This window comes from Hibiscus syriacus, unplaced genomic scaffold, assembly GCF_006381635.1.
Source record: "Hibiscus syriacus cultivar Baekdansim isolate YM2019G1 unplaced genomic scaffold, ASM638163v2 tig00005946_pilon, whole genome shotgun sequence".
Lineage (NCBI taxonomy): Eukaryota > Viridiplantae > Streptophyta > Magnoliopsida > Malvales > Malvaceae > Hibiscus > Hibiscus syriacus.
Genome location: NW_024062074.1, coordinates 97026 through 124893, shown reverse-complemented (window position 1 = coordinate 124893; position 27868 = coordinate 97026). Strand labels below are relative to the sequence as shown.

The 27868-nt window shown below is 33.7% G+C and overlaps 1 protein-coding gene and 4 pseudogenes across 1 annotated transcript; 2 read left to right on the top strand and 3 right to left on the bottom strand.

Annotated features, from left to right (window-relative positions):
• The first annotated feature begins 749 nt into the window (after positions 1–749).
• On the top strand, positions 750–2895 carry LOC120200396 (annotated as a pseudogene).
• A 3379-nt stretch (positions 2896–6274) lies between these two features.
• Positions 6275–8315, top strand: LOC120200395 (annotated as a pseudogene).
• Positions 8316–10668: 2353 nt separating this feature from the next.
• LOC120200394 lies at positions 10669–13811 on the bottom strand (annotated as a pseudogene).
• Positions 13812–19346: 5535 nt separating this feature from the next.
• Positions 19347–20581, bottom strand: LOC120200393 (annotated as a pseudogene).
• Positions 20582–25598: 5017 nt separating this feature from the next.
• LOC120200389 (pentatricopeptide repeat-containing protein At5g16640, mitochondrial-like) lies at positions 25599–26526 on the bottom strand. The gene is made up of 2 exons (XM_039201262.1): positions 26032–26526; positions 25599–25928 (listed from the first exon to the last, which is right to left on the bottom strand). The coding sequence occupies exons 1-2, from the start codon at positions 26524–26526 to the stop codon at positions 25599–25601; spliced, it is 825 nt and encodes a 274-aa protein (XP_039057193.1).
• Positions 26527–27868: the final 1342 nt, after the last annotated feature.

The window sequence follows — 27868 nt, the reverse complement described above, 5'->3', positions numbered from 1 at the left end:
CCTAATAGAATATGAAGAAGAAAAAAATAAGAACTTGACCACCCGATTGAATGTGTTTACTTTTTTTTTTTTTTTGGATAAATGATGTGTTTACTTTATATTTTGAAACTTTAAAAAACATATTATTTATTGGTAAAATTAGAGATTTAAATAATAACATTATAATTTTATATTTTATTCGGTGAAACCTTCAAAATAATGTACAATATTTTTAAATTGACTAAGAGATAAACGAGAAATTGATGTTAAAAGTAAATTATAATAAATGTTGTTGAATAAATGTGTTTAATAAAGTTTCATTATGTATATATGATTTATTAATAAAATATTAAATTAATTATTCAATGTAATGAAATATATTTGCGTTCTATAGAGGCTTATTTTTTTAATCAAATTTTGCTTAGGACTCTGGAAATGTCTGAAGCGATTCTAATCGGTGAAACCATCAAAGAATGATAATTACAACGTCGACATGATACAAAAATGAAACTATAAAGCTTTTATCTTTAAAGAAAGAAGATAAAAATAAAAATAAATAACGTGAATGACACATAAATTTTTCATTAATAAAAAACAATTCACATCAACACATGTAATTATCATGCTAATTTTCTTTTATGATTTACAGTAGAATGATAACAATAAGAATAAATAAAAACTTTAATGAATAAATTAAAAATTAAATTTTAAAGATCAAACTACGAATGAGAAGAAAATTAAGAGGATGGGATTTATAGTTTACCTTAGTTTCCTTCTCCTTACTTCCAGCTGAGTGAGCTTTAAGCAGAATTTCTCAAAACCCTAGATCACATGCTAAAAAATCCCCAATTGAAAACCCAAATCCTAGTATTTTGCAATGATAAGAAGAAGACTCCCTTCGATAACCTCTATTTGTTCTCAGTTCCTAAAGACCAAACCCATCTCCAGTCCATCACAAAACCTCCATTTCCATTCCCTGCAATCCCCTAAATGTTCCGACCCCATTAACAGAAATGGATCATTTTGGTTTCAGGGTATTAGAGCTTATAGTCTTTTGAGCTTGAACGATCTGAGAGACAATGTTCCCAGAAAGAAGAAGACGAGGAAAGGGAGAGGTATTGGGTCCGGGAAGGGAAGACCGCCGGTAGAGGACATAAAGACAGAAGGCTAGAGGTAATGGCAAGTTGGGATTCGAAGGAGGCCAGACTCCGATGCGGCGTCGCTTGCCTAAACGCGGCTTTAAGAACCCTTTTAGCCTCACTTTTCAGGTACCATTTTTCTTGATTTTTGTTCTCCCCACAAATCCGAGCTTTGTATGTTCATTTGATTCTTGTAAGTTATCTATTTTAGGGGGGCATGGAGATACTTACTGAATAGAAACGAAATGCTAGGGAAATTAGAAAGTGTATAATTGCATTTTGAATATTTTTTTTTTGTGGCAAGTTGGAAATGAAGTAGAATGTAGTTCTTTTATCTTGCAAGTTTCGGGTTTTGATCTGTCATCACTGCTGGATATTGGAACAACGGTTTTGACTTTCCGATGATCGTCTAAGGAGCTTATGTTTATTTGGATGCTTGTTGCCAGATATACTGTGGATGATAATGCTATTCAAATAGTTTTTTGTGCATATTTTGGTATTGAGAATTAATTCATGTGTTGATGCTTATGACGACGGGACAATGTTTGTGCTAATTTTAATCACTTGTAGAGTTAGAATATTCTTTCGAAATTTTCCATTGTATTCGAAAGTTCTGCTTTGTTTTATTTGAGTTTTTTCTTCTCTTGCTAAATTACTTGTGTATTCCTTCTCTGACAGCCAGTAGGATTGGGAAAGATAGCCAAACTAATAAATGCTGGGAAGATTGATTCTCATGAATTGATCACCATGAAGACTCTCAAGGTAGAGTTAACCTATTCTGATATTCGAATTTAAGTCACCTTTTCAGTGCAATGCTCACACCGATTATTGCTTTTACCTAGGATGTCGAGGCCATCGGGAAACAGATAGAGGACGGAGAGTAAGGTTGATGGGTCGTGGTTCCGAACAGATCAAGTGGCCGATTCATCTGGAGGTACAAGATTTGTCTGAAATCGTTCTTCATGTTCTACTTATGACTTATTGTTTCTTCGATTTATGTCAGTTTATAATAATTAAAAGAACCTTGCATCATCTATTGCATTTATCGATTGGTTGTATGATGACCGAAACTTCAACTCGTGTGTTGTCTTTCATACATTCTAGTTTCAGATAGATTAGTCACACTTGTAGCCTTCTAGTTTCTCGGTGCCAGTTAAAGTATGTTCTACGATGTTGAAGTGGGTGAACATTTTAGATTCCGCTTGATTCAGTCTTTATCGATAATATTTCTTTGTTGTGAACCGAATGAAGAAAATAATTGGTCTCACTGTTTAAATTTTCAGGTGTCGAGGGTGACTGTTAGAGCAAAGGAAGCAGTTGAAGCTGCAGGTGGATCTGTGAGGAGAGTGCATTATAACAAATTAGGGTTGAGAGCTCTCCTCAAACCCGAGTGGTTCAAAAAGAAGGGCAGGTTGCTGCCGAAACCAGCCAGGCCTCCTCCGAAGTTGAAGGATAAAGTTGACAGCATAGGACGCCTTCCGGCTCCAACGAAACCCATCCCGATTTTCGCCGAAGAGCAGCCGGTCTCCTCTCCGGCTTAGTAGACTGATGATCGGTTTGTTCGTTCAACCACCGAATTGTTACTCATAATGAGTTATTATGCAATCGGATTTTATTTTTCGACACTCGATAGTTCTCAGGCTTTCCATGTTTCGGAGGGAAATAATCAAATATATTCCAATCATTTTCCATGCAAGAAATAATTTATAACTACGCTCTTTGCACTTGGTTTGATCCACTTCAATCAGCCTTTCTAAGTTCACGTGTTTAAATAATTGGATTAATTTTCTAATTTTTGAGAAGTATGAGGGTAAAATTCTGACAATTCAAAGTAAGTAGTTTTTTTCCTATAGTTAAAAGGGTAAAGTACATTGGTAGTCGTTGTATTTTTTGGGTGTTTGCACTTTGGTCACTAAAATATAGAAGTATTGAAATCATTCTCGTTTGAAATCATTCTCGCTTAGAAAAGGATTTGATCAAGAAATTATTAACGAAAAAAGGATAAAATTGAGAAAACAAAATTAAATTATGGTTTCAGTCAAACCATTGTATTTAACGGAAATGTCGAGATAATAATGAAGTAATTTGTATAATTAGTCCTTATTATTTACATGTATTATTAATTTGATCTTAAACTTAATTTCTTTTTGGTTACAAACGGGAAAGTGAGTAAATTAATGCAAAGTAAAATCTCGAGGAAAAGAAACTATGAACCTTTGAAGGTGGGGAGTCAAAGACCGCGATCTCCTCTTCCAGCATGCACTCCATTTTGAGAGGGCATCAGCACAAAAGTTGCCTTCACGGTATGTATGTTGGAAATTAAGGATCCAATTCCGAGCTTTGAGGTTGCGAATGTCCTCAATGATGGGTCCCAAAGGGTGAATGGAACAATCTCCATCTTCAATGAGTTGGAGAACCACCTTCGCGTCAACTTCACACACGACGACACTATAGCCGTATTTCCAAGCAAGTCAGAGTCCAATTCGTATGGCGTAGAGTTCAGTCGCTGTGCTCAAGCAAGCTCCCAAATGTACCGCAAACCCCATGATCCACTGTCCAGCTTCATTCCTTAGAATATCGCCTGCTCCAGCGATACCCAAGTTGCTTTGGCTAGCTCCATCCGTATTCAATTTCACAAAGTCGCTGATTGGAGGAGACCATACTACCAGCAGAGTTGTTTTCGAAGTCCCAACAGCAATACAATTAATCCGCAAAAGATCATTTGTGGACGTTTTAACGGAATGCCAGAATCACTCCTCGTCATAAGCGTAATCATCCGATTCAAAGAATTTTTTACATCTCTCTTTCCAAAGTTCCAAATAATGCAGGAGAAACGGGTAACCCAAAGGGGGTATTCTTTGAAGTATCTAGGTTCTCGGAAATCCAGGTCTGCAAACCCTGGGCAAAGAAAATGTCCCACCTTGAGTCTCCGACAAACCGATTCTAAGAATTTTGAGCTACAGACAGTTTCGCAGGATAAGATGCAGATTTTCCATAAGGTGACCACAAGTTGAGCAGCTAGAGGAGCTCGATAAGCCCCAAGAAGCTCTTCGGGCGTTGGTGAGTAATCTATCTCTCCAAGCAAACCAAACAAAATAATTCCACTTTGAAATGATTGGCAAACGCCAGATCCAAGAGAAATTAGTCGAAAAAATCCAAATCCTCGGTTGTGAGGGAGAGATAAGCTGAGCGAGTGGTGAATTTTCCATTAGAAGTATGTTGCCAAACATAAGTGTAGCGTGATATAAATGATTCGCAAGGATTGGTGTAATTGTATATTCTAACTTCTCACACTATAAAAAGGAATAAATTGGTAATAGTAGGAGTATGAATAAACAATAAAATAAATAAGCAAGTAAATAAAAATAGACCGAGATTGAATAAAGAGCATCCCGAGTTATCGTGATTAGTAGTGTGACACTGTCTGGAAAGTCTGAGTAGTTGATTGTCGAGGCAACTCGATTGCCTTGTAAACTGAAATAATTCAATTGTTGTTGCAACTGAGTTTTCTCATTCAAAGCTCTACAGAATGTTCTTCAATGCCTTATTGTTATTCCTAACTTCAAAGGACTGATCAATTATGCATGCCTTAGTGATACATCCCTTCGTTAATCATGGGTGGACAACAACCGATCTTGCACTTTTTAGCCGTTGAAATCTGAATCTTATCCCTAAGATGGATTAGCCTTCACCAATGTTCGTTCAAATGAAAATCATGCTCATTCGTTTCTTGAATTTAACTCTCCCGATAATAGATAAATGGATAAAACTCTCGAGATCCTCTCTCAATTCACTCGAAATCAATTAAAGAACCAAGAACGAATAAGCTTTGAATTAAAAAGACAATCAAGAACTTAAACAAATTCAAGAGTTTTCACAACCACAAAATCCATAGGATGAAACTGCTTAACGGAATCCAGAGGGGAGACTTTCGGAATCAAAGCTAATAAGAGTGATTTAATTCAACCAGAAAAGTAGTCGTTTCCAAAGTTAAATCAACAATTGACGTAAGTGATACTCGGAAGGTACCCCACATTTCTTGAAATACGTTTGCGTAAAAGCCATCATCACCAGGAGCCTTCCAAGGTTTCATCATGAAAAGGGCTCTACAGACCTCATCTTCAGTAACATTCCCTACAAGCCTTTGGGTATCATCCGAATGTAACCTTAGACAGCCAATTTTTGACAGACTAGAAAGGATGTCGTTCTCAATAGTGTAACCCGACAAAGTAGTCTTGAACCATCGAGAGAAGGCTTTGAAGATCCCTCACCCAATCGGCATTCGTATTTTTTAGCATTACAATTTTATTCCTCCTACGATGGGTGAGAGTCAAGAGATGAAAAAACCGGGTGTTCCGATCACCCTGTTGAAGTCATTGGACACGAGACTTTTGAAACCAGAACACTCCTTCTTGTTCCAAGAGACGCTTATATTCTCTCACCAAAGATTCTTCAAGAGTATCAAGTTGGTGTGAGCGAGTGAGGGGGAATGTGTTGCAATCCATTAATACGAGCTCGAAGCTTCTTTTTACGGCCAAAGATGTTCCCAAAATGATCGCGATTCTAGTTGAGTAGGGCTTCAGATAGCTTTTTGGAGGCGTCCACAAAATCGGAATTAAGAGAATGCCAGAGGTTATCGACCATGTTGCGGAAGCCATCAGTAGAGAGCCACATCGCTTGAAAGCCAAAAGGCCGTTCATCTTTAGAAATCAAGTGAAGAGGATTCATCTAGGGGAGAGGACAATGGTTAAATTTATGTTAAATCATAAACTTATTAAGTTAAATCATATAATCAGATGATGACACAGATGATTAAATTTATGTTAAATCATAAACTTATTAAGTTAAATCATATAATCAGATGATGACACAGATGATTAAATTTATGTTAACATTTAACGGTAAGGAACGTGATTGAAACAATTTTAATAATTTGTGATTTAACTGATAAAAATTTTAGTTCGGTAGTCAAAATAGAATCAATTCTATAGTAGGTGACTATCCAAGAATATTCCCCAAAAAAGCAGGTTGGCCCCAAGTCGAACACCGTAAAGGTGTAAAGCCGCAAAAGCCCTACCCGACTGCTCTGCTCATCTTCTTTCTAGTACGATGTAGTGCCAGTTCTAGGAGGAAGAATATAAATAGTCAGAGAAAAACAAAAGCAAACAAACCAATACCTTACTTTTTATCAGAAATGCTGGCTCTTAGCAGCTCTCGTATCTCTCATCAAATTTTGGGGTTAGGATTTTGCTCCACCGGAACCTTGCAGCTCTCATCTTCTTTCTTGGTTAAACTTCCCTCCTCCTCCCTCTTCCGCCGCCGTCGCTTTTGTCGATAATAATTTCCATATTCATCGATTCCATCCCCGATTTGTTTCTTCTTCCAGTCTCCAGTCCAAATCCGCCGGCGACATTCCTTTTCTCCCTGACTCTTTCAGGTTCTTTTCCCTGTTCTCCCCAAATACTTTTTAGCAGTAAAATTTGTTATAATCTTCAGGTTCACTTATGTTACCTATTCAGCTGTTTGCTTTATTTTTTTAATTTTCAATCAATGCACTTAATTAGTTTTTTGAAATTGGATCAACTTATTTAGGAAAAACAATTCAAATACTGACATGAACTTTCTCAAATTTGGCAATATGAGGTCTGTCTAGTGATCTTCCTGCTTCTGGAGAAGTCTGTAAAGTATTGTCACAATGGTCGAACTCCCAACAATTGATATTGTCCCAGTAGTATAAAGATCAAGTTATTCAAGTATAAGCACGCCAAAACTGTAGTTTAACGATAATATTGATACAGGGCTCTGTTTTTTTATTAAGTATCTAGTTCGGGAACTAAATGATTTATTTTGTGTAAAGCCAACAAGAAGATGATCATGAGAAGCCTTCTGAAGTTATCCGCAGTGGCAGGTTTCATTTTGTGTTCTACTACTTCCCTTCTGTTTAACCTTTTTTTAGTGTTTTATGTTATTTGTTGGCATTATACATCAGGAGGTATTGTTGCGTGGGAAAGTTTGATGCCCTTCATATTGGTCATAGAGAACTTGCAATTCAAGCATCAAAGGTTGGAGCTCCATATCTTTTGTCATTCGTAGGAATGGCTGAAGTCCTTGGTTGGGAGCCTAGGTAAAGTTTATATATCTACATATGTTATAATGTTTGTGTAATGCTTTTAAGCTATTGGCTATTTCACTTGATTCTAATGATTCTGGGTGTGGTTTTCAACAGGCCTCCCATAGTTGCTCGATGTGATCGTCTGCGTGTTCTTTCCTCTTGGGCTCCATATTGTGGTAATGTGGCTCCCAAGGAATTCCAGATACAATTTACAAGTGTTAGGCATCTTAGTCCGAGGCAGTTTGTGGAGAAGTTAGCGGAGGAGCTTGGAGTTTGTGGAGTTGTGGCAGGTATGCTAAAAGCTGCGTGAACTCTTAGAATACTCTTCTTTGTATCAAAATTATCAAGTAAAAGCTTAATGCCTATAAGTTAAAATAGGTTGTTTCAATGGCTAATTGCCACAGGTGAAAACTATCGATTCGGCTATAAAGCTGCTGGGGATGCTTCAGAATTGGTGAGATTGTGTGATGAGTTTGGTATGGGTGCTTACATAATAAATTCCGTCATGGACAGGCACCAAGATTCCAGAAATATGAATTGTTATGATTTAAAAGAGAGAGGACAAGTTTCTTCTACCCGTGTTCGACATGCTCTAGCTGAAGGTGACATGAAATACGTGTCAGAGCTTCTAGGCCGCCCACATCGTTTGTTATTAATGATTGAAGACCAGGAAAACTTAACTAGTACTAGCAGTACACTAAGGATGTCAGCTCCAAAATCTTCTTTGCTAAATCTACCACCAAAAGATGGTTTTTACGAGAACTGTGCTCTTTTGGTTGGAGAACATAAACCAGTAACATGTAGAGTATCTATTGACACAACGCATATCCATCTAGAGATGGATCATGTAGATTTTTCTTATTATGATTATTCTCAAAATTGTCAGGTCTTGGGTATTGAATTTGGCGAATTGAGAGTTAACTGTGTTTAGTTTCTGTCATATTTTTAAGTTCACTTCGGGAAAGTACTTCATAGGTGTTTAAGAGCAGTAACCGTACCTATATTCCCCATATGAGAGGGCTGTATTTCTTTACCAATTAAATTATTGAATATAGGATTCATATCCCCTTCTTTACTGTTGGAAATGATTTATGTTTTCCTCTTCCAAGAATTGCTTTCGTTTGATTGTATCCATTAGTTAGTTGGCTCAGAAATATTTCTGAACGAGTTCAAGTTGGCTTGAAGGAGTTTCATCTATTGGTGAGTATGTGAATCTTAAAATTTATTCACTGGTTTCATTTCTAATGAATCTTCAGCACACTTTCAGTTGATTAAAGGTTTGTGTCCTGGTGAATGCTTCTCTAAAATAAACTCACATGTTACGAGCAATGAGGTTTGAAGGAAGGAAAAGTGTGCACTTGGATGCTCAATAATTTTTCGATTTAAGCACGGAAAACCATATGTGCTGTAGTTTTCTTCTGTTTTAGAATTAATCTTGTTTTCATTTGTTGTAACTTCTGAAAGTTAGGGCTTTAGATTCATGTACTTCTTTTGGAAATTTAGGGTTTAGATCCATGCTTATCTAAAGGCATGATGCATATTGCAGCATCTTTTGGTTGGGCGTTTTACAATAAGGTCAGTGATACATCATTAATGTTCAGCCCGGACATGAAGAGAAACACTTGTTTTACAGCAAAGAAATGCACCATGAGAAAGTTTCTGCAATCCTTGATGTTCAACAGTTAAAACAGGCAAAACCATATTTAAAATCCAATCAAAAGAAGAAAATGAAAAAGTCCCAAAGCCGAAAAGCGAAATAGATTGATAATACTGACGAGAACATAAACATGGGGAAAGGAATTAATGAACAATGTATGATGAAGTGAATGCATGGTCGCCAATACTCTCCACGCTTATGCCATTCATCTCAACAGAAGTTATGAAGAACTTGGCATTTCGTCGAGTATCGAATTGAACCTGGAAAAAATCTGGAAGGTTGGGTGTTGAACCTGGAAGCCAAATCAATAATCTTGAACTTGGCAATTCGTCGAACAATTAGTTGGCATCACTGAAGCGTTTATGGATTGATGAAGAAGATGAAAGTATACAACTATTTTTTAAAACATATATTAGTTTTATTAAAAATATAATAAGTTTTTTTAAGTAAGCTTGGTGGTTGAACGTTAGGCAATAGTGCATGAAGAACTTTGGTTTGAATTCCATGGGAATCAATTTTTCATCAAATGAATCTAATAAAACAACGTCGTTTTGGGTTTGTTTAGCATTAAAACAATTGCGTTAAAATGATGTCATTTTAGTGAGGGAGCCATATCATCACCGTCGCGACACATAGATGCCATGTCATCATGCCATTAATGGACTAACGATGGAGTGACATAATTGCAATTAAATATAAACGTCAGTGGCATAAATGAATCCAAACTTAAAAGTGAGTGGTATTTGAAGTATTTTACTTTTTTGTTTAATTTGAAATGATGAGAAGCGTTAGCATGCCTCAAAACTAATTTCACTATAATTATTGAAAAAAGATTAAAACATTGGAAAGTTAATTTTTGAATTAATTTTTATTGATTTTAAGTGAATTTTATGAAAATAATTCAAAAAATATATAAATATTTTGATATTAATCTAATATGAATAATAATTAATGACAATTAGTCGATGACGACAACCGAAATTAACAGTATCTCTTGAAAAGAAATAATGACGATATCATCACCCCCTTAGTAATTTTTTCAATTATTTTCAATACCAAAACAAGACCATCTAAAATTCAAGGATCAAAGGTGTGGTTTATCCAAGTTCAAATTATACTAATTTATTATTCGGATTGCATTGCATTTGTTTTAATTACCTGCTTTTTACAATTTGTATCCTTTTCCTTGATAAAGGTAATATCAATCTCAACTTACCTTTTATCAATTGCATATTTATTTTTTACTTAAATTTCACCTTCCAATTTTAAAAAGAAAATCGTTTTTGTACCATGTTAAAATTTTAATGACATTAACACTGGCAGCTGTGTCTGCAAACAAGTGTGATCCATTTTGACACCTTCGTCTACGACGAGCATGTTTTCAAGTTTGTCGATGTACAAGACCAGTTATCGAAGGGCGATCCTCTGACACAACGTACAAGAATGTACGTCCAGTTATCGGACAATCCTCTGATTAAACGAGAGACATTTAGAACTCTATTTGAGAAGAGTCGGAGACACGATACGAATACGATGACAACCGAATAGGCCATTTTCGACATGCTAGAAAAAAAAAGCATATTCGAATACAATTCCGGTGATAATGCATCGGCCGAGTCTAATGCTGATAAAAGAAAGGATGCAAAAATGGTGTCCTAACCATAAATCTGCCATATTTAGCATTAGACTGTCTCCATAGTTTCCCTATAAAATACATTTAGATTCTCTCCCTGTGGCCTTATTAGGATTAAACAAATGACAGACATAAGTTGTGCTTGCAGTTAAGCAATCTTATTACCTGTGAGCAGATGCATGCGGCATCGGGTAAGTCACTGGAGCACCCGGAACGACTGTTCCGGGTAAAGTCGCTCTGACTCCATAAGCCATATGTGCCGGGGCAGGAAGGTTCACGGGTGTGCCAACTGCTGAGACTAGGGGACCCCCTATCGGTTGCCCCATAGTTGGAACACCATGCACACTGAGACCAGGTGGCGCAGCCTGATGTACTGGAAGCTGTTTGGTTGGTTTTCCTACGGGTGCGGGGCCGTTTGATTGACCGATGATCGGACCTTGGGGTGCTGAAACGTCTGCATTGCCAACACTGGTAATATCATGGATGCTAGATCGCCTCCGATCTTTGCTCATCGAGTTCAATCTGATGAAGTATTTTTGCGCATGACTTGCAACTTGTGCCGGTGTTCTAGTGACCACCAAGTTCCGGGATATGCTTCGCCAGTCGCCTTTCCCGTATTTATCCAAACCGAGAAGAAATAACCTGATTTTCAAGATTAAAAAAAAAACACCATTAAAACCATAATATAGAAGATTATTCTCATCATCCACTACAAGGAGCACTTAAACCAACCTATGTACATTTTCACATCCGTCAGAAAAGCTACCTATTACCAAATCGAAGCATATTAAAAGCATTGTAACTTACCACTTCCTATACGATTTTTTCGAATAATTTCTCAGCCTCTATCTGATGAAACTTCAAGGGGATTTCCTAATTTCGCTTTAACTTAAGGTCCAAGGCATCACACAAAACTCCTAATGAAGATCGCATAAGGGTGGGGCTCCGGAGAGTCGTTTTAACAATCTCACAAAACCAGAGTCCATGTGCGTTTCGCTAGCATGAGAGCCCTTATAATTCAAAATCTTCGACCTCATCATGGGCTTGTGAAGACATCATCATACCATCACTCGGGTTTTAGCATTGTGACGAACACCATTCTTAGTATATTTACAGAAACCGAGACTGGACATGCACAACTAAAGAAATGCACTCGAATTCTATGTTTGCCCTCTTTTCCCCATTATCCTTTACAACTGAACTTTGGGGAAATTAAGGGACAAAAAGGAGCAGATCAATCTCTAATATCCCTAGAAAATTATAATTAATACGATACAAAATCGGCAAGCTTTTAAGTGGCCGAACAAACTAAATTCATATCCTCGAACATAACCCTTCTTGAGCTATTAATTTCCTTCCATATCAGAATCAATTTCAGCTAGCACTACATATGTCAGCAGAAAGCAATCGAATCCTCAAATGCCAACTTTAGCTCTAAAAGGAAGGCTGTTCCGAAAGATTAGCATGTGTCAGACAGGGTTAAACGGTTAAACAGCGGATAAAGGGCGCAAGTTTCATTCAAGAAACGTTAAAAGACACGAGTTTTCACACACATCGACGACTTCAAAGCCACATAGAGCTTCCTAACAACTAATAGAAATCAAGGATTCTAAATACGAACAGGTTATGCGATTCCAAGGCAATCAAAACATACGAAAAACGGCCATTCGTGTCATACAAGTAACGTTTAAAGATAGTAATTATTATCTTTCAGGGACAAGTGTCCTGGAAAAGAGAGAATGAAAAATCCACCGGAAAGATTTCTCTCCAACTTGGGAACGTTAAATTTCATGTTCTCTTCGGTTACTTCACACATATCAAAAACTTCAAAACCACTTACAGCGTCCTACAACTAATAAAATCAAGGATTCCAAAAGCAAACAGGTTACGCGATTCCGAGACAATCAAAACTAACAGCTAAACGGCACACGTGTCGTACAAGTAACATTTAAAGATAGTAGGACAATAATTTTCTGGAAAACAGAGAATGAACAACCACCAAAAAGATATCTCTCCCAGGTGGTAACATCGGAATTACATGATCTCTTCGGTTATTTCCATCATTTCTGGATATATTCATTTATTGGCCTTTCACACACATCGACGACTTCAAAGCCATGTAAAGCTTCCTAACAACTGACAAAAATCAACGATTCTAAATACGAACAGTTTACGAGATCCCAAGGCAATCAAAACATAAAACTAAGGGCACACGTATCGCACAAATGACGTTTAAAGAAGTGATTATCATCTATTAGGGCACGAGTTTCTGGAAAAGAGGAAATGAAGAACCAACAGCAAGATCTCTCCCCCATGGGTAACATCAAATTCCATGCTCACTTCGGTTGCTTCGCATCATTTCTGGATATATCATTCATTGATTGGCCTTTCACACAGTAATGACTTCAAAGCAACATAGAGCTTCCTAACAACTAATAAAAAGCAATGATTCTAAATATGAACAAATTAGGCGATTCGAGGCAATCAAAACACACTAAATGCACCGAATTGGCATATATGAAGCATAAGAAAAGTAATTATTAAAATTCTGAGGAAAAATAAAACTTAATCAAGATGAGAAAATGAAAATCGATTTGAAGAGTGATTCACCTGTGTTCATCCTCTGTCCAAGCAATCCCTTGCGGCGTTCTTGATCGGACTTTGAATTCTTACTCCCATGATTTGACTCACTGTTATGCCGTACATGGCCGGTTCCCTTCTTACCGGCTCCTTCATCACCAGCATGGCCTGCAGAACTCTCGGTAGATTTATACGGCGGAAGAGGCACACAGCCTGATTCGATCGCATTAATGTCATCCTCTAGAAGTTTATAGTGTTCTTTAATCTCTTTCAAAGTTTTTCCAGGTACATCGGCTGCAATTTTTTCCCACCGATCTGAAAAGTCCTCGGGATAAGTTGCAAGGGCAGTCTCAAATGCCTTGTCTTGCTCCCTAGTCCACTCGGAGCTGCTACCGGCTTCATCCACACTCATCTAAGCTCTTCAAATGCCGTTATCCCGAAATCACCTGCAGGAAGCAAGCACTGAATTCACTAGATGTCCAAATTACAATAGCCTGGAATCCATCTACAAAACCACAGATTTTCAAAAACAGTAGAGAATCAAAAACAGAGAACGAAAAAATTACCCAGAAAAGCCAAAGGAAACCTTAATCCGAGATCGAATTCCAACGAAAACTCAGAAAATCACAGAAGAGCATGTGAAGAATTCAACAATTTTTTTGGCTCAGGGGACTGAAAAATTGGACTTTTTTTTCCTGAATTCCTGACTTATTGATGAATGAAAGGGCAACAAAGTATTAGATAAAAAAAATATCTCTAAACCATTAACTAGTGCTATGTGAATTCAACAACATTATTAGGGTTTTCGATAACGAAATTATGAAAGTGACAATGCAAAAAACAAACTAAAAGTAAAAACCCAGAAATTCTACACAAATAGACTGAGAATTCAAGTTTCCAAACAAAAATTTTCTGTAAATCAAATGTTACTTGATAACAACAGTTATAACAGCACAGGCCCAAATAACTGCAGGAAACAACAACAGATTTTTACAGCAAATTCTTCAGTTCAACGAATCAATCAAAATAAAAATTACCATAAATTATATAGTAATTGGCTGAAAACAGCTCAGTGACTCTAAAAAAATCTCTTCAATTCGGCACCAGAAATGAAAATCAAACAGAAAATGTTTTTTTTATATATATTCATTTACTGACACAACCAAATGAAACCCATAAATTTCAAGATTTTCAACTCTTAACAAAATCAGAACAGGGAAAACTCACATCAACTTATATCTTGTCTCACTATTTAAATCTAAGAATTTGTTCACAAAACAGTAGAAAACGCCATAAAAAGGGAAAGACCACCTGCATATCATGGTAACGGCACCATCGTGATACTGACACTTTAACCGCTAAAATTTACATTCCAGCGGTAAACTTTTTAACCAACCAAAACACAAGAATCTTACCTTTCAGAAATCAGAAAAGAAATTATGGAAGAAAACAAAAACAAGTTTAAAAGTAGGGAAAGCTCGAGAAAAAAGACACGGTTTTTGAAAATTTTACAAAGGGTAGACAGAGAAATTATGTAGAAAGTTGCAGGCAATGGATGATTGGTCCATCACTTCTAAAAGACTACCGGCAAAGAATCTGCAATTCCCATTAAATATCTGACAGAGAAATTTGGTTTTTCTTCTTCTTCTTCCCCTTCCTCTTAAGAGACCAAACAAACAAAAATAAATTTAGATGTCAGCGATAAAATATAAACAATTTGCAGAGCATCTGTGATGATTTTGATTATAAGCCATTACTTAGTTGTTGTTCTTGCATGTAGACAAAAGATTTGTATTTGTTAAAAAGTAAAACTTTTCTGAATTAAAGAGAAATTAGGAAATTACAGCAAAGTTTGAAACTTTAATTTGAGTTGTCAAGGTGTGAAAAAACGGGGGAATATAACAGCATAGTCAAAACGCAATGAATATGCAGTTGAGTTATTTGGACTGTTTTATTAGTTACTTTTTAAACCACTTTTGTTATAGTTAAAAAAATGTAAAATTGCATTGACATATTAAATACGTAATTCTCACATTTTTATTAAATATTTTTGCTATTGAGTTTAGTTTGTTTAATGTTGTTATCCATACATTATTAAAAATAGATATGTGTATTATTTTATAATCATCTTAGTTTAATAAAAAAATAGACACGTGTAAGATTTTAGGTATTTGTTTTAATAAAATATGTATTTGGTCCAACTTGAAGCACATATAAAAATATTCGATAAAATAAGAATTTAATTGAAAAAATAAAAAAGAGGATTTTATTGTAATTATCCTTATATAAGAGATAATTATTGGGTTAGGTCAGATCAAAAGATTTTTATTCTAAATTCGAATTCGATCTTACTAGAACCAAAATTTTAAATAATAAAAAAACCAACCTTATAAGACCGGTCGGATTAAAACCCATCAAGTCCGGATCTCATGACCATCTCAATACTTTACATGAGATTTGTTTGAGATCAACCATGCTTAAGACTTAATATTCTTAAGTTAGAACTCCTAATATTTTATAAATTTTTTATTTAATATAAAATCTTACGTTATTCTAAAAATTATCCATCATTTTAGGTACATTTATTTTTTATTAAGGCTTGATAAAAACCCTAATTCCTAAATTGAAAAGTAGGGTCATGTAGGTTAATTTCGAATATTTAGTTATGATTTTGTTGTCAATATGCTATAAAAAATTTGGAGCCGTTGTAAGTTAATTTTTCTTCTTCAAGATTTGATATTATTTTAGGCGTCAAATACTTGAAAGAAATAAAGATATTATTAACTTATTAGTGTGAGTTAATTCTTTATTCCCTTAAACTTATTGAAGAAAAAATAATGAACGTGTTAAGAAAAATTATTTATCGAATAAATCATTATAGGTCATTTTACAGAAATTAATGCATTTTTTATTAACTTACAATTGGTTTTATATTCACTAATCTATTTTACTTAAATTAAATAATAAACATATTTTATATGAAACAAATGCAATTTAAACTAAAAGCTAAAAAAATAAAAGATACTAACTTTCAAATAAAATTTTGTGAATTAAGTGATTTCAATAATTAAAATAAATTTATTTTTAAAGATTTTGAATTCAAACACGACGTCTATAAGAATATTTGATTTTTATTGTCGAATAATTGAGAATTTTTCAAACTATATTCTAATTATTCTAGGGTAAACTATGCATTTAATACATAAACTATCAATTTTGGTTTGTTTAAGTACCTAAACTTTTAATTTTTTCAAAATCATACCTAACATTTAGTTTTAATTTTCATTTTAGTACCTACCATTAAAATCTTAATGCGTTTAGTACCTAAACTATTAGTTGTGGCATGTTTTAGTACCTAAACTTTTTTGTTTCTAAATTTGTCATTAAATTTTGAACAACGGTACTAAAATGAAACAAAAACTAAAATTTTGGTATGATTTTGAAAATATTAAAAGTTTAAATACTAAAACAGACCAAAACTTATAGTTTCGGTATTAATATGTAATTGATCAATTATTCTATACTAATAAAAAGAAGGGTAAATTATACCAATCACCATTGAACTTTACTCAATCACCAATTTCACTCAGTGTACTTTAAATTTATTTAATTTATTCATTAAACCTAATATACTTATTTTTTTTGTCACTCTGTCATTTTCTTACTAATTACACTTTAAATTGATTGTTATATAAACGGAAAACGATATCATTTTAATAAAAATTTAATTTTTTAAAATAATATTATTTTAACTTTATTAACTATTTAATAATGGATGTGATTTATTGAAAAGAATGAAAGATCTCATAATGATACAAGACAAGGAGTCAATGATTTACTGCGACGTGGAGAAAAGTGAGAGTTCACGAGTCTTGCGAAGTTACATAGCACATGGTGTGTGCCCCATGGCTTTAATAATTGCAATTTATTGTGCCTCCGCTTTCTTCACTCTTAATTTGAGCATTTCTTCGCTTTGTAATGCATTTTATTTTGCAACTTTTTTTATTAGTGCATTTCTTCTTCGCTATCTTATTAATGCAGCTTATAATTTGAGCATTTCTTCTCCGTAATGCATTATAAGATAGTATATATTAAAAAAAAATTAATTTATTTGATGTTAAATACGAATACTAAAACACTTCTAATACAATATACTCAAATTCGAGACTTTTAAATATAATAATAATTCATCTAACCACTAGAGTAGTCATAAAACACTCTAATGTATTAAATTTTAACTTTGCATTCAATTAGAACAATGAACTATAAAATTACTAAGGGTTAACTATATGATTGATTACTCATATTTGTGTTTTGTCTACATTTTCTCACTGATTACAAAAAAATATAATATATGACTACTTTCATTTTTATTTAATTAAGATATGATCACTTTCGTTTTTATTTAATTAAGATGTAGTCACCACGGGTTAGCTACTGTTACAATTAACAAATTAGGTGACATGGTATTTGGTATAAATACATATTTGATTCATATTATTTACATATTCTCTCAATTTAGTCATATTTTTAATAAATTAAAACAAATTTAATATTCCAATCACCACAAGTTAGTTGATGTTACAGTTAACAAATTTAATCGAATGATGTTGTGTGTCACTGGTGTCACGTGTCGTGCCACATGTCACCATTCGATTAGAATACTAACTTTATTTTAATTTAATGTATTTTATATTAAAATATTTTGAAGTTAAAATAAGAATAAATATATTAAACGAAAATAAAGTTAGTCCTCCAATCGAATGGTGACACTTGACACTAGTGACATGTGGTATCATTCTATTGGAGGGTTAAATTTATTTTAATTTATTAAAAGTAGAACTAAATTAATAGAATATGTAAATAACAAGGATCAAATGTGTGATTATACCAAATATTTAATGATAGTTAACTTGTGACGATCACATCTTAATTAAATAAAAATAAAAGTTATCATATATTATATTTTTTAAAAATTATTGAAGAAAAATAAACAAAATACAAACATGAAACGTCACTTATCGGAATTAACCCTATTATTAATGATATAAGGAGGTAGACATTTCAAACGCCGAGATACATGCATGAAAATGTGGGAGTTTTAGCCATGGATTTGACTTGGTATTTTAAAAGAAGAGTGAGCGGTGACCTCCACCGTAGCTGCCGCCGGCCAACCTTGTTCGGCTCTTTTTGACGGTGTCTTCATTTGGGGCTTTCATTGTTGTCCCTAGAAAATGCTTAGTTAAGACTTTTTCTTTGACAGCTTATGCATACCGTTAACGTTGAAGGATTGGCGTTTTGAAATTTAAACTGAAGTTAATCATTTCTACTAATTTTAAAAGATCAAAGATCTAGATGGTAATTACATTTACCATTATTAATTAGGACTTTTCTATTTTCATCTCATATAATAGACTAAGAGTAAAAGTTAGATGGTCTATCATTTATTCTTGATTTAATCAATTGCTTTTAATAATATGGATTGGGGTTTAGAAGATAATAAATGTTCAGATCATTTTTAATCAATTGATTCGATCAATTAAAACGCAGTTGCAATAACATTTTACATGCGATGAGTAGATTTTTTTTATTAATCTACGGTAATTACAAATGATAGTATCTATTCTAAAGACTCTCAACTATTTGACAATAAACACTTAAATAAATCTAGACCTCTAACAATGATAATCATTTCTTTAATTAGTGAGGTAACTTAGTTCGTATAGTTTAAATATTAAATTTTAAATATAAATCTAAAGAAAGCTCACATATAATTTATACAAAATAATAGTCCAACTTAAACACTCAAGATCCCAAAATTACAAACCTATTAACTTTGTCAATAGATTCGGACTGGGTCGATCGAGTTTTTCCTTACGTTTAACTGGATCGATCCGAATTAGTTAAGTCAAAACCATAGAACTGGGAGGGTAAAAAAAACAATATAGTTATTGTATTAAATTAAAATTCACTTTAATTTTATGTTATTATACCGAATAAATTGATCTTTTATTCTATTATTTTTTTTATTTTAAGAAATAAAAAACGTGTAAAATTGAAAATTATGTTATATCGGGCGGATCAAATCCGGATCGATCTTTTAATTAAATTTTTAGGTTGAATTAAAGACATATAAAGTTATTTTCAATCATAGATCGAATCAAAATCAAAATTTATTATTTTGATAAGTTTGAATCAACTAAAAATCAACCCTTACCATCCCTAAACAATACCTCGTTAGCAATATCAAGCTGGATAAGAGGAGAGCAGATTGGTTGGAATGCAAGGAGAATTCTTCCATGCTGCAGCATGCAATTTGAGCACCTCTCTAGCTTTCTCTTTAGTCTTGTGCCCACATTCCACTTGAAGCACCAAGCACAATTTAGCCACGATCCCCAACTGCATCATCTCTTGAACCACATCACATGTGCCACAGAACTTGGAAATGGACCACAGGATCCTCACTGCCTTCTGGTTGGCAAACTGAGATACCCGAAGTATCTTCTTCGAAACGACGGCGAGCCCCGCCCCATGACTTAGCAGCTCCAACCGGCCTTCCGCGCATTGGCAAACTTTATCTAGCGCCGTCAGGATTATTTCACAAGATCTTCTATGTGAGGAATCGAGAAGCATGTCGATCAAGACTGGGACGTTGCCGGCTTCCGTGGCCTTGGTTCTGTTTCTTCCCCATGGAAAAATAGTTACCAGCAACTTTAATGTAGCATTTGAGGCCTGTTCGGAAATTTTGTCGTGTAAAACTCGAACCAGCTCAACGAATAGTTCCGGTCTCAAGCCGACGACTTGCATCGGATCGGCTATTTCGAGCATCGATTTCAACACGAACACCGCGTAAGCCCGACACTCGTAGCTTCCACGCCGCATTACTCTCGTTAATGACGCTACGAAATCACCATTCCTTCCATAAGATTCTTGAGAGCAGCTTCTGAGAGTTGGAGATTGTAGAGAGTGTTCAAAGCCTCGTCAGCCGCTGTCAAGTCGTATTCGCTCACGATCGAAGCCAAGAACTCGACGGCACCGGAAGACTCGATGCATCTCTTGTTCGTACCATTCTCGGAAGCGATCGATCGAAGCCGCCGGAGGCACTTCATCCGTTGCAACGGCGACTTGGCATCGTCGAGGAGCTTTGTAATCTGCGCTTTTCCGATTGGTGGCTTCGGCGTCAGGATTCGTTCAATGCCATGGCAAGCATTTAAAGTGCACCAAGATTGAATCAATCTTCTCAGGGTATGATTGGGGACAAGTTCGCAATCGGAAATAGCTTGTTTCGTAACCGGACACGCAGTGTTCTTGCCGGAAAACAGCCATTTCTCGATGCTTTCCCTGTCGTATGTAATCCCTGTTGAAACCGTGACGGGATCCCTCATGATCACCAGAGAGATTGGGCAGATGAAAAATGGAGGAACATCGATTTCATCCATTTTGAAAACAACCCAAAGGAAGGAAAAAAAGGTTAAGTTTGTTTAAGAAAGGGCTGAGAATAGGATTGATGAACTTTGAAGAGGAATAAGAGGAAGATGAATTTACATAAGCGTTGCATGAGAAAGTCAAAACAAGGAAGAAGCTGACTTTTTCCATGCAATTGAAAGACTCAAGTTTGACCTCTATATAGTATGCAATATGCATAACTACTACATCTAAAGGCTAAACAATATATGCATAACTACCGTGGTTCAGTTCTTTATTTCGAAAATTTGGGTATAATTCAGATTAAGTCACATCGTGTGAGGTTTAATAAAAAAATTGAGTGAGTTTTAAAATCAGTTGGGATTCTCTTAAACTCGGGTCGAGTCGGGTGTAGACAAGGATGGGTATGGGTTGGATTTTTGGTTCACCCGACCCGACTCGAGAATAATGACTCCTCCATCCCGACCGAAATAATAAAAAATATTTTTATTCAATAAAAACAATGATTTAATTGAAAAAAATAATATATAGAGGGATATTATTATAATTATTCCTAAATATATAAGATAAAATTATCTTTTTCAGGTCGGATATTTTTCACCCTAAACTCAAATTCAACCCGACCCGAACAACACCTTTAAAAAAACCTGAACCCATTTTTTTTTAAAAAAACTGATTCGGTCGAGTCGGGTTTAGGTCTCATGCTCATATGTAGGTGTAGATAGAGGGGTTTAATTTTCTAGTCAGATTTGGGTGGACCAAGCCCTTGTCCATCTTTAAAAAGGGTAAAATATACCATTTTTCATTGAACTTTATTATCTCTCCTATTTCACTCACTGTACTTTCAGTTTTTTTAATTTACTCATTAAACTTTCGAATTATTCATGTTTTGACCACTCTGAATTATTTTATTATTATTTCAGTATGACATGTCATTTTTATTTTATTATTTTATATTAAATAATAAAAAAATATCATGTCATACCAAAATAATAATAAAATAATTCAGATGATCAAAATATGAACAATTCAAAAGTATAGTGAGTGAATTGAAAAAAATAAAAGTACAATGAATAAAGTAGGAGAGAGATTAAACTTCAATGAGGAATGATTTAATTTACCCATCTAAAAATAAGAGATATTTTTGCCCTTCTCAAAATTTTTATTAGTATTTTAAGTCCCTATTAATTTAAACTTAATTAAATTATAATTTTACTCCTCTAAATTTTTAGATTAAATACTTAATAAATACCTAAATGTTTCAAAACTTAGATAATTTATTCCCTCCAATATTTGATCTTATCTTCTATGATGAAAATACAATTGAAATTATACTTCAATATATTTTTACGCAAAAACTAGTCAACGTTACTAAACATCTAGATATATAAAACTTAAAATTTAGGGATATTTCTAGTTAATATATTACATACTCAATTATAATCACTGATTTTATTAAATCATATCACTAGTGTCATACTTATAATTAAAAGATCATTAGAGAATTAATTGTTTTCGAAAATAGAACTGTTATGAATTACAACTACAAATGTGATTTATATGTAATATACATGAATCAAACGATCTCATTTATTACTATATATGTTATTATCTTTTGAGATCCTAAGAATTGTCATTAGTTAATTGTGTACGGATTCAATTGAAATGCTTTTTAATAAATAAAATTTTATTTCTAGTGCATTTATATAATTTATAAATATTTTTTAAACGAAATCCATTCTATGATAATTAATTATTTCAAATAATAAAAACTAAATTGTTTGTCAGAGAGTATCTGAATCAACCAAGCTTGTGCTTTTTTGCTTGGAAAAGAGAAACGCCGTCAATGGGTGACAAATTCAAAAGGGGGGGGGGGATGACAATTAGGCTGCGTAATCAACTGGGAAGGAATAATTCAATAAAAATGACGATTATTATTGTGAATTAATCTTATAATTAATGTAACTAATTATAGTAGGTAAGGAAAAGTTAATAACGTGATTAATTCTGTCTGCTACACTATCCAATGTGATGAGCTAGAAATGGTACGATCCAAGTGGTTAAGGTACCCGTTATTTCTTGAGGTCTTATATTCAAACATTACATAATCTAGTTGTAAGGGTGAGCATTCAATTGAGTCGAGTAAAAAAATTGAGTTATTCGAGTTGACGAGTCGTATTTTATGACTCGAACTTAACTTGATATTTTTTCGAATCAAGTCGAGTTATTCAAGTTTTTACACAAATTTTATTATAATTTATGGTAACAATTTGATTCCAATTTTTCAATTTTCTTTAATCATAGAATATATATATATATTTCTTCATATTGTTTTCATATTATAATGTTATTGAATATATCAAATACAATCAAATTTATGAAATATATTTACAACATTATATTTGTAAAAAAGTAATATGAGGATAAAGTATTGATGAGAGTATAAAAAGTAAATAAATTTATTAGAAGAAAGAATTTACAAACAATTGTAGTCAAATGAATAAATTGAGTAAAATGAAAATATAAGAATTTTTTAAAAAAAAAGAGAATACAATTTAGTAAAAAATAGAAACATAGATATTCTATAGTGGTATAGAAGTATTAGGTTCAAATTTGATAAAAACTTGACTTAAAATAAATGATAGATTGAAGAAATATGGAAATCGTGAAAAATTGAGGAACTAAATTAAAAATAAAAAACTTATTATCAAAAAGAGGAATTGAAGTATATATGTATTATACGATGGTCTAAGAGCATATGATTTGATTTTTATAAATAAAATAGACTTTAAAATGAATGAGAAAGTGAATGAATAAAGAAATTAGGGACTAAACGTAAAACTGTCAAAATACTCAACTAAATTTTTAGTTTTTAGAGTAACTTAAAATTTTTAAATTTACTCGACTTGAACTCAAAATTCGAATTGATAATTCGAGTTGACTCGAATAACTCAAAATAAGAAAATGATTTTTTAAGTCGAGTTGAGTTTTACTCAACCGGGGTATAAACCTTTATTGTTTTTATAAGTCTTCATGATACATTATGCAGCAATCCTTGGTAATGGCATCCGAATCAATAAAACCAGAACGGTTTACATCCCAAATCAAAGCTGCTAAGTCAGTTGGATTACATGACTAAAAGCAGCCGATTCTGGCGACGATATCCGATAAACATTTCCTGCCCTTCACAGAATATGATAATGCTTTCACAGTAGATTCCTCAAATATACAAGAACCAGAGAAATCACATCAATCATTGAAGACAGTTCTAAGTCATAGGAAATATTATATAGAGAAACTACCTGACAAAAGAACATTCGATATACCACTTTCTTCGATGGTGATCCGAGTTACAGTAACAGGACGAGTCTTACTGATTCTATGTGCTCGATCAATGGCCAGGTCTTCAGTGCTCGGAACTACCATTAAGATCACCTGCAAGACAGCTCCTAAGAGTAGCTTTAAGTAGTTCTTTTCATTCAGGTGCAGGGCAAGCATTTTCATCACCTGTCGGATGTTTCGACACACACAGGTAGAAGAAAACATGACAGCAAATGGTAGCAACAGGGTCATCAGGTGTATCCCATAGTGAATATTATACAGATTCCTGTAAAATGAACTTTTTTTCAGTTCACTGGAGATACTATGAGAATGGGATTGAAAAATATTTCAGATCTACTGCCCATACCAATGAGGACTAAAAATGAAAAAAAAAGTTATAACTGAGTGGCAAAAAGAAAAAAGAACACTTGTAAAAATCCACAGTGCTCATTCGACAATGTTAAAAGGTCTGTTAACCTTTCCAGATTGAACACATTGAATTGCAACTGCATGACCTTTGGTCTTAAAATATTAAAAATTATAATGACAAGGAGCTTGCTTACATTCATCAATATATCATCATATACAAAATACAGAGATTTCATTGCTTCTGTAACAACATTCAGATGACGTGCAATAGAGCCAGGTTTAGAGAGAAATATTAACTTCAAGAAAGCCTCCAATTGCATATGAGACAGATCGAAGCGGAAGTTTCCAAGAAGTTCAGTAGATTCATCAGAGCAATTCATTAGGAAGTGTCATTGCCATGATCAAAACCACGGCGTACGCACAAAAGCATCAAAAGAATATTTGCTTAATTTTGGTGCAGCATATCCACAGCTGCATATGCCTGTAGGAAATATATACTAAAAGATGAGAATGAATTATGACCAAGGTATTAAGAATGATATGCTTGCAAACACCAACCAAACTCGAATGCTTGAGCTTAACGATCATTATGATTTTGTACAAAAAATATTGAGGAAAGATGTTCAAGTATCCAATTTTCCATATAAGGATTAAAAAAAGAAGCTAAAAGAAGTATTATAGAAGCTACCTGTCAGTTTTTATCTAGCAATAATAACAGGCGACCATGGCAAACATTGAGCAGCACATTTTCCCCAACTAACTACAAGATTCCATGTCCACCTCAAGTCTAAATAGAACAAAGATTCTAGCTGACAAGGGAGAAGAAGCAATATGTATGTCTATTTAAGACAATTATCAACGCAATATCTATCGTGCAATGTAATCACATAAAGACAAAGGAGATACATCCTGTCCGACTCGTCATATTATTATGAGAGAGTTTGTTCTCATTCAACTTACAGCCTGCAGCATAAAGAAGAAAATTACAGTAACCACCCAAAAGGTTAAGTTCCACAAAGTGCACAAAAAGGTTAAGTTCCATGTGAGCAAAATCCTTGAAAATAACTCAAAAGTACAAATAACAAAAAGGGTGAAATGCTAATTAATCTCCTTACCATCTGTAACATACAACTTTCATAGCCTTGTCAACCCTCTTAGCATGTTATGAGTTTCCACATCTAGTTTCTATCCCTTTTGAAGCATTTCTTAAGCAAGCATCACAGTCTCCTCTTTTCTTTTGCTCTTTGCATACCCATTGATCAACATCTTATAAGCAACTAAATCAGGTGCAAAACCCTGGGTCGCCATTGAATCAAAGACATCCCTTGCCTTATTCATTTCACCAAGTGTACACTACATTCTGACCATTATCCTGTATGTAAATCAATTAGCCTTCACACCTTTTTGATCCATCAACTTCAGTACTTCACGAACTTTATCTGTTGTTCCTTGCGTGCAAATAGCATCCAACAAAATGTTAAAAGTTTCAATATCAGGAACAATATGTTCACCAACCATCTTACTAAGCCAACTTGTTGCTTCTTCACATTGGCCTGAATTGCACAATCCATGTATTAAACAACCGCAGGTGACAATGTCAGGGTTTACATTTCTCCGACTCAATAGCTCCAACATGTTAATGGCTTCTTTGATTTTCTTTTCCTTGCATAAAGCATTGATCAAAGAATTGAAAGTCAACATGAGGATGGACTCCTTCATCCATCATTCTATCAAGCAAGTTTATCGATTCTATCCATTTTTTTGATTTGCTGAATCCATCTATTAAACAATTGTATGTGACAATATTTGGAATTACATTTCTCTGACTCATTAGTTCCAACATGACAACGGCTTCTTTAACCCTCTGTTCCTTGCATAAAGCATTGATTAAAGAACTGAAGGTTACTACATCAGGACGGATTCCTTCATTCAACATTCTATTGAACAAGATTGTCGCTTCTGTCCATTTATTTGATTTGCACAATCCATCTATTAAACAACTATAGGTGACAATGTTGGGTTTTACATTTCTTTGACACATTAATTCCAACATGGTATTGGCTTCTTCAGTTCTCTTTTCCCTGCATAAAGCTCCTATTAAAGAACTGAAAGTCACGACATCAGGATGGACACCTTCATTCATCATCCTATTAAGCAAGCTTGTTGCTTCTTCGCATCGCCCAGAATGACACAACCCATGAATTAAAGAATTATAGGTGAAGACATCTGGTTTCACACCTGTACGAGTCATTAGTTCCAGAATTTCAATCTCCTCTGATGACTTCCCCTCCTTGCATAAAATATCTATCATGGAATTAAAAGTTACAACATCAGGTGAAATTTCAGAAGCAATCTTGTTTTTGAAGAATTTTATGGCCAATCTCCACTCGCAACATCAAGCTTTATGCCTCTTTGGTCATTAAATTGAATAGTGATATTGCTTCTTGGATCTTCCCATCCTTGCAGAGAGGAGTAATAAGAGCATTTAAGATATGCACATTAAGAGAAATCCCCTTGTTTAACCATGGCAGCTAAATAATCTTTTTGCTTCATCCCATACCCGTTAATATCTTGAAAGATAATCAAAGCCTTATTCATTTGTTTCTCTTTACAAAATCCATCAATAATTGTACTATAACACATCACGTTAGGTTCAAAGCTTCCATTTCCATTCATCTTTATGGATTATAGAATATATATTTGACATTGATATATTCGATTCAATTTGAAAAAATATATATATAGTAATTATGAATTTGGTTTTAGTTTCTTGCATCGTGTTTTGATTAATTTGGTGAATCCATGATTAAGGGTTTTTTGCTTAGGATATGTTAGTATTAATCAACCCAAAGGAAGATTAATAACTGACATAATCACATGTACAACTTTAGTAATCGCATGTAATAAATCGACCTAAAGGAAGATTTTTGCTTGACGTATTCTTTTTTCAGTGTTTGGTTACCACATCAAATATCATTTAAGGTGAATATTTTGTCTAAAGATGAAATATTAATGGAGTATTTGATATCTTGAGGTAATGTTTAAGTGTATTCAAATTTATTATTATTTTGATTGTCTTTTAATTAAATTAAAAGTTAAATTAAGAGAAATTGATTGATTGACAATATTTATATGGTTTTATTTATATTGTTGATGCAATATATGTTTATATTCAATTTAGATTTTTCTAATTTTGATTGTTGGTTATTGTATATTTTTTGAAACAAATTAATTCATATTATGACCATGTCTGATATTTTGATAGATTAGTTGAAACATAATCCCGTCAAAGTGACCTATTTTGTGTAAACTGATTTATTTAAAATATCAAAATGATTATGTTTCTTGTGATTTATGCGTTTATAAATAGGCCCACGAAAAGTTAATATTTGGCCGGATTTCATGTGACATCTATGGTAATAATATATGACAATTATTATAAGGTATTTTATGTGAGCATTGCATTAGTCCAAAGACTAGTCTATTGTTCGATATACTTTATTATCAATGTTTAATTACTACAACAAGAGTACCGTTTACTGTTAATATTACTATCCAAAGACTTGATATTGATGTAGTGTTTGGTATTTCCTGATGAGAATTAACCATAATTTTGAATTTATTTGTTTACTTAAGATGTGAGCTTTAATTTT

Bases quoted from the DNA above. Each gene is read 5' to 3' on its own strand.
- LOC120200389 (XM_039201262.1), bottom strand. From the start codon at position 26,526: ATGATAGATATTTTATGCAAGGAGGGGAAGTCATCAGAGGAGATTGAA. The intron at 25,929-26,031 runs GTAATTCCAAAT...TGATGGATGAAG, and splicing joins AACTAATGAGTCAGAGAAAT to GAGTCCATCCTCATGTTGAC.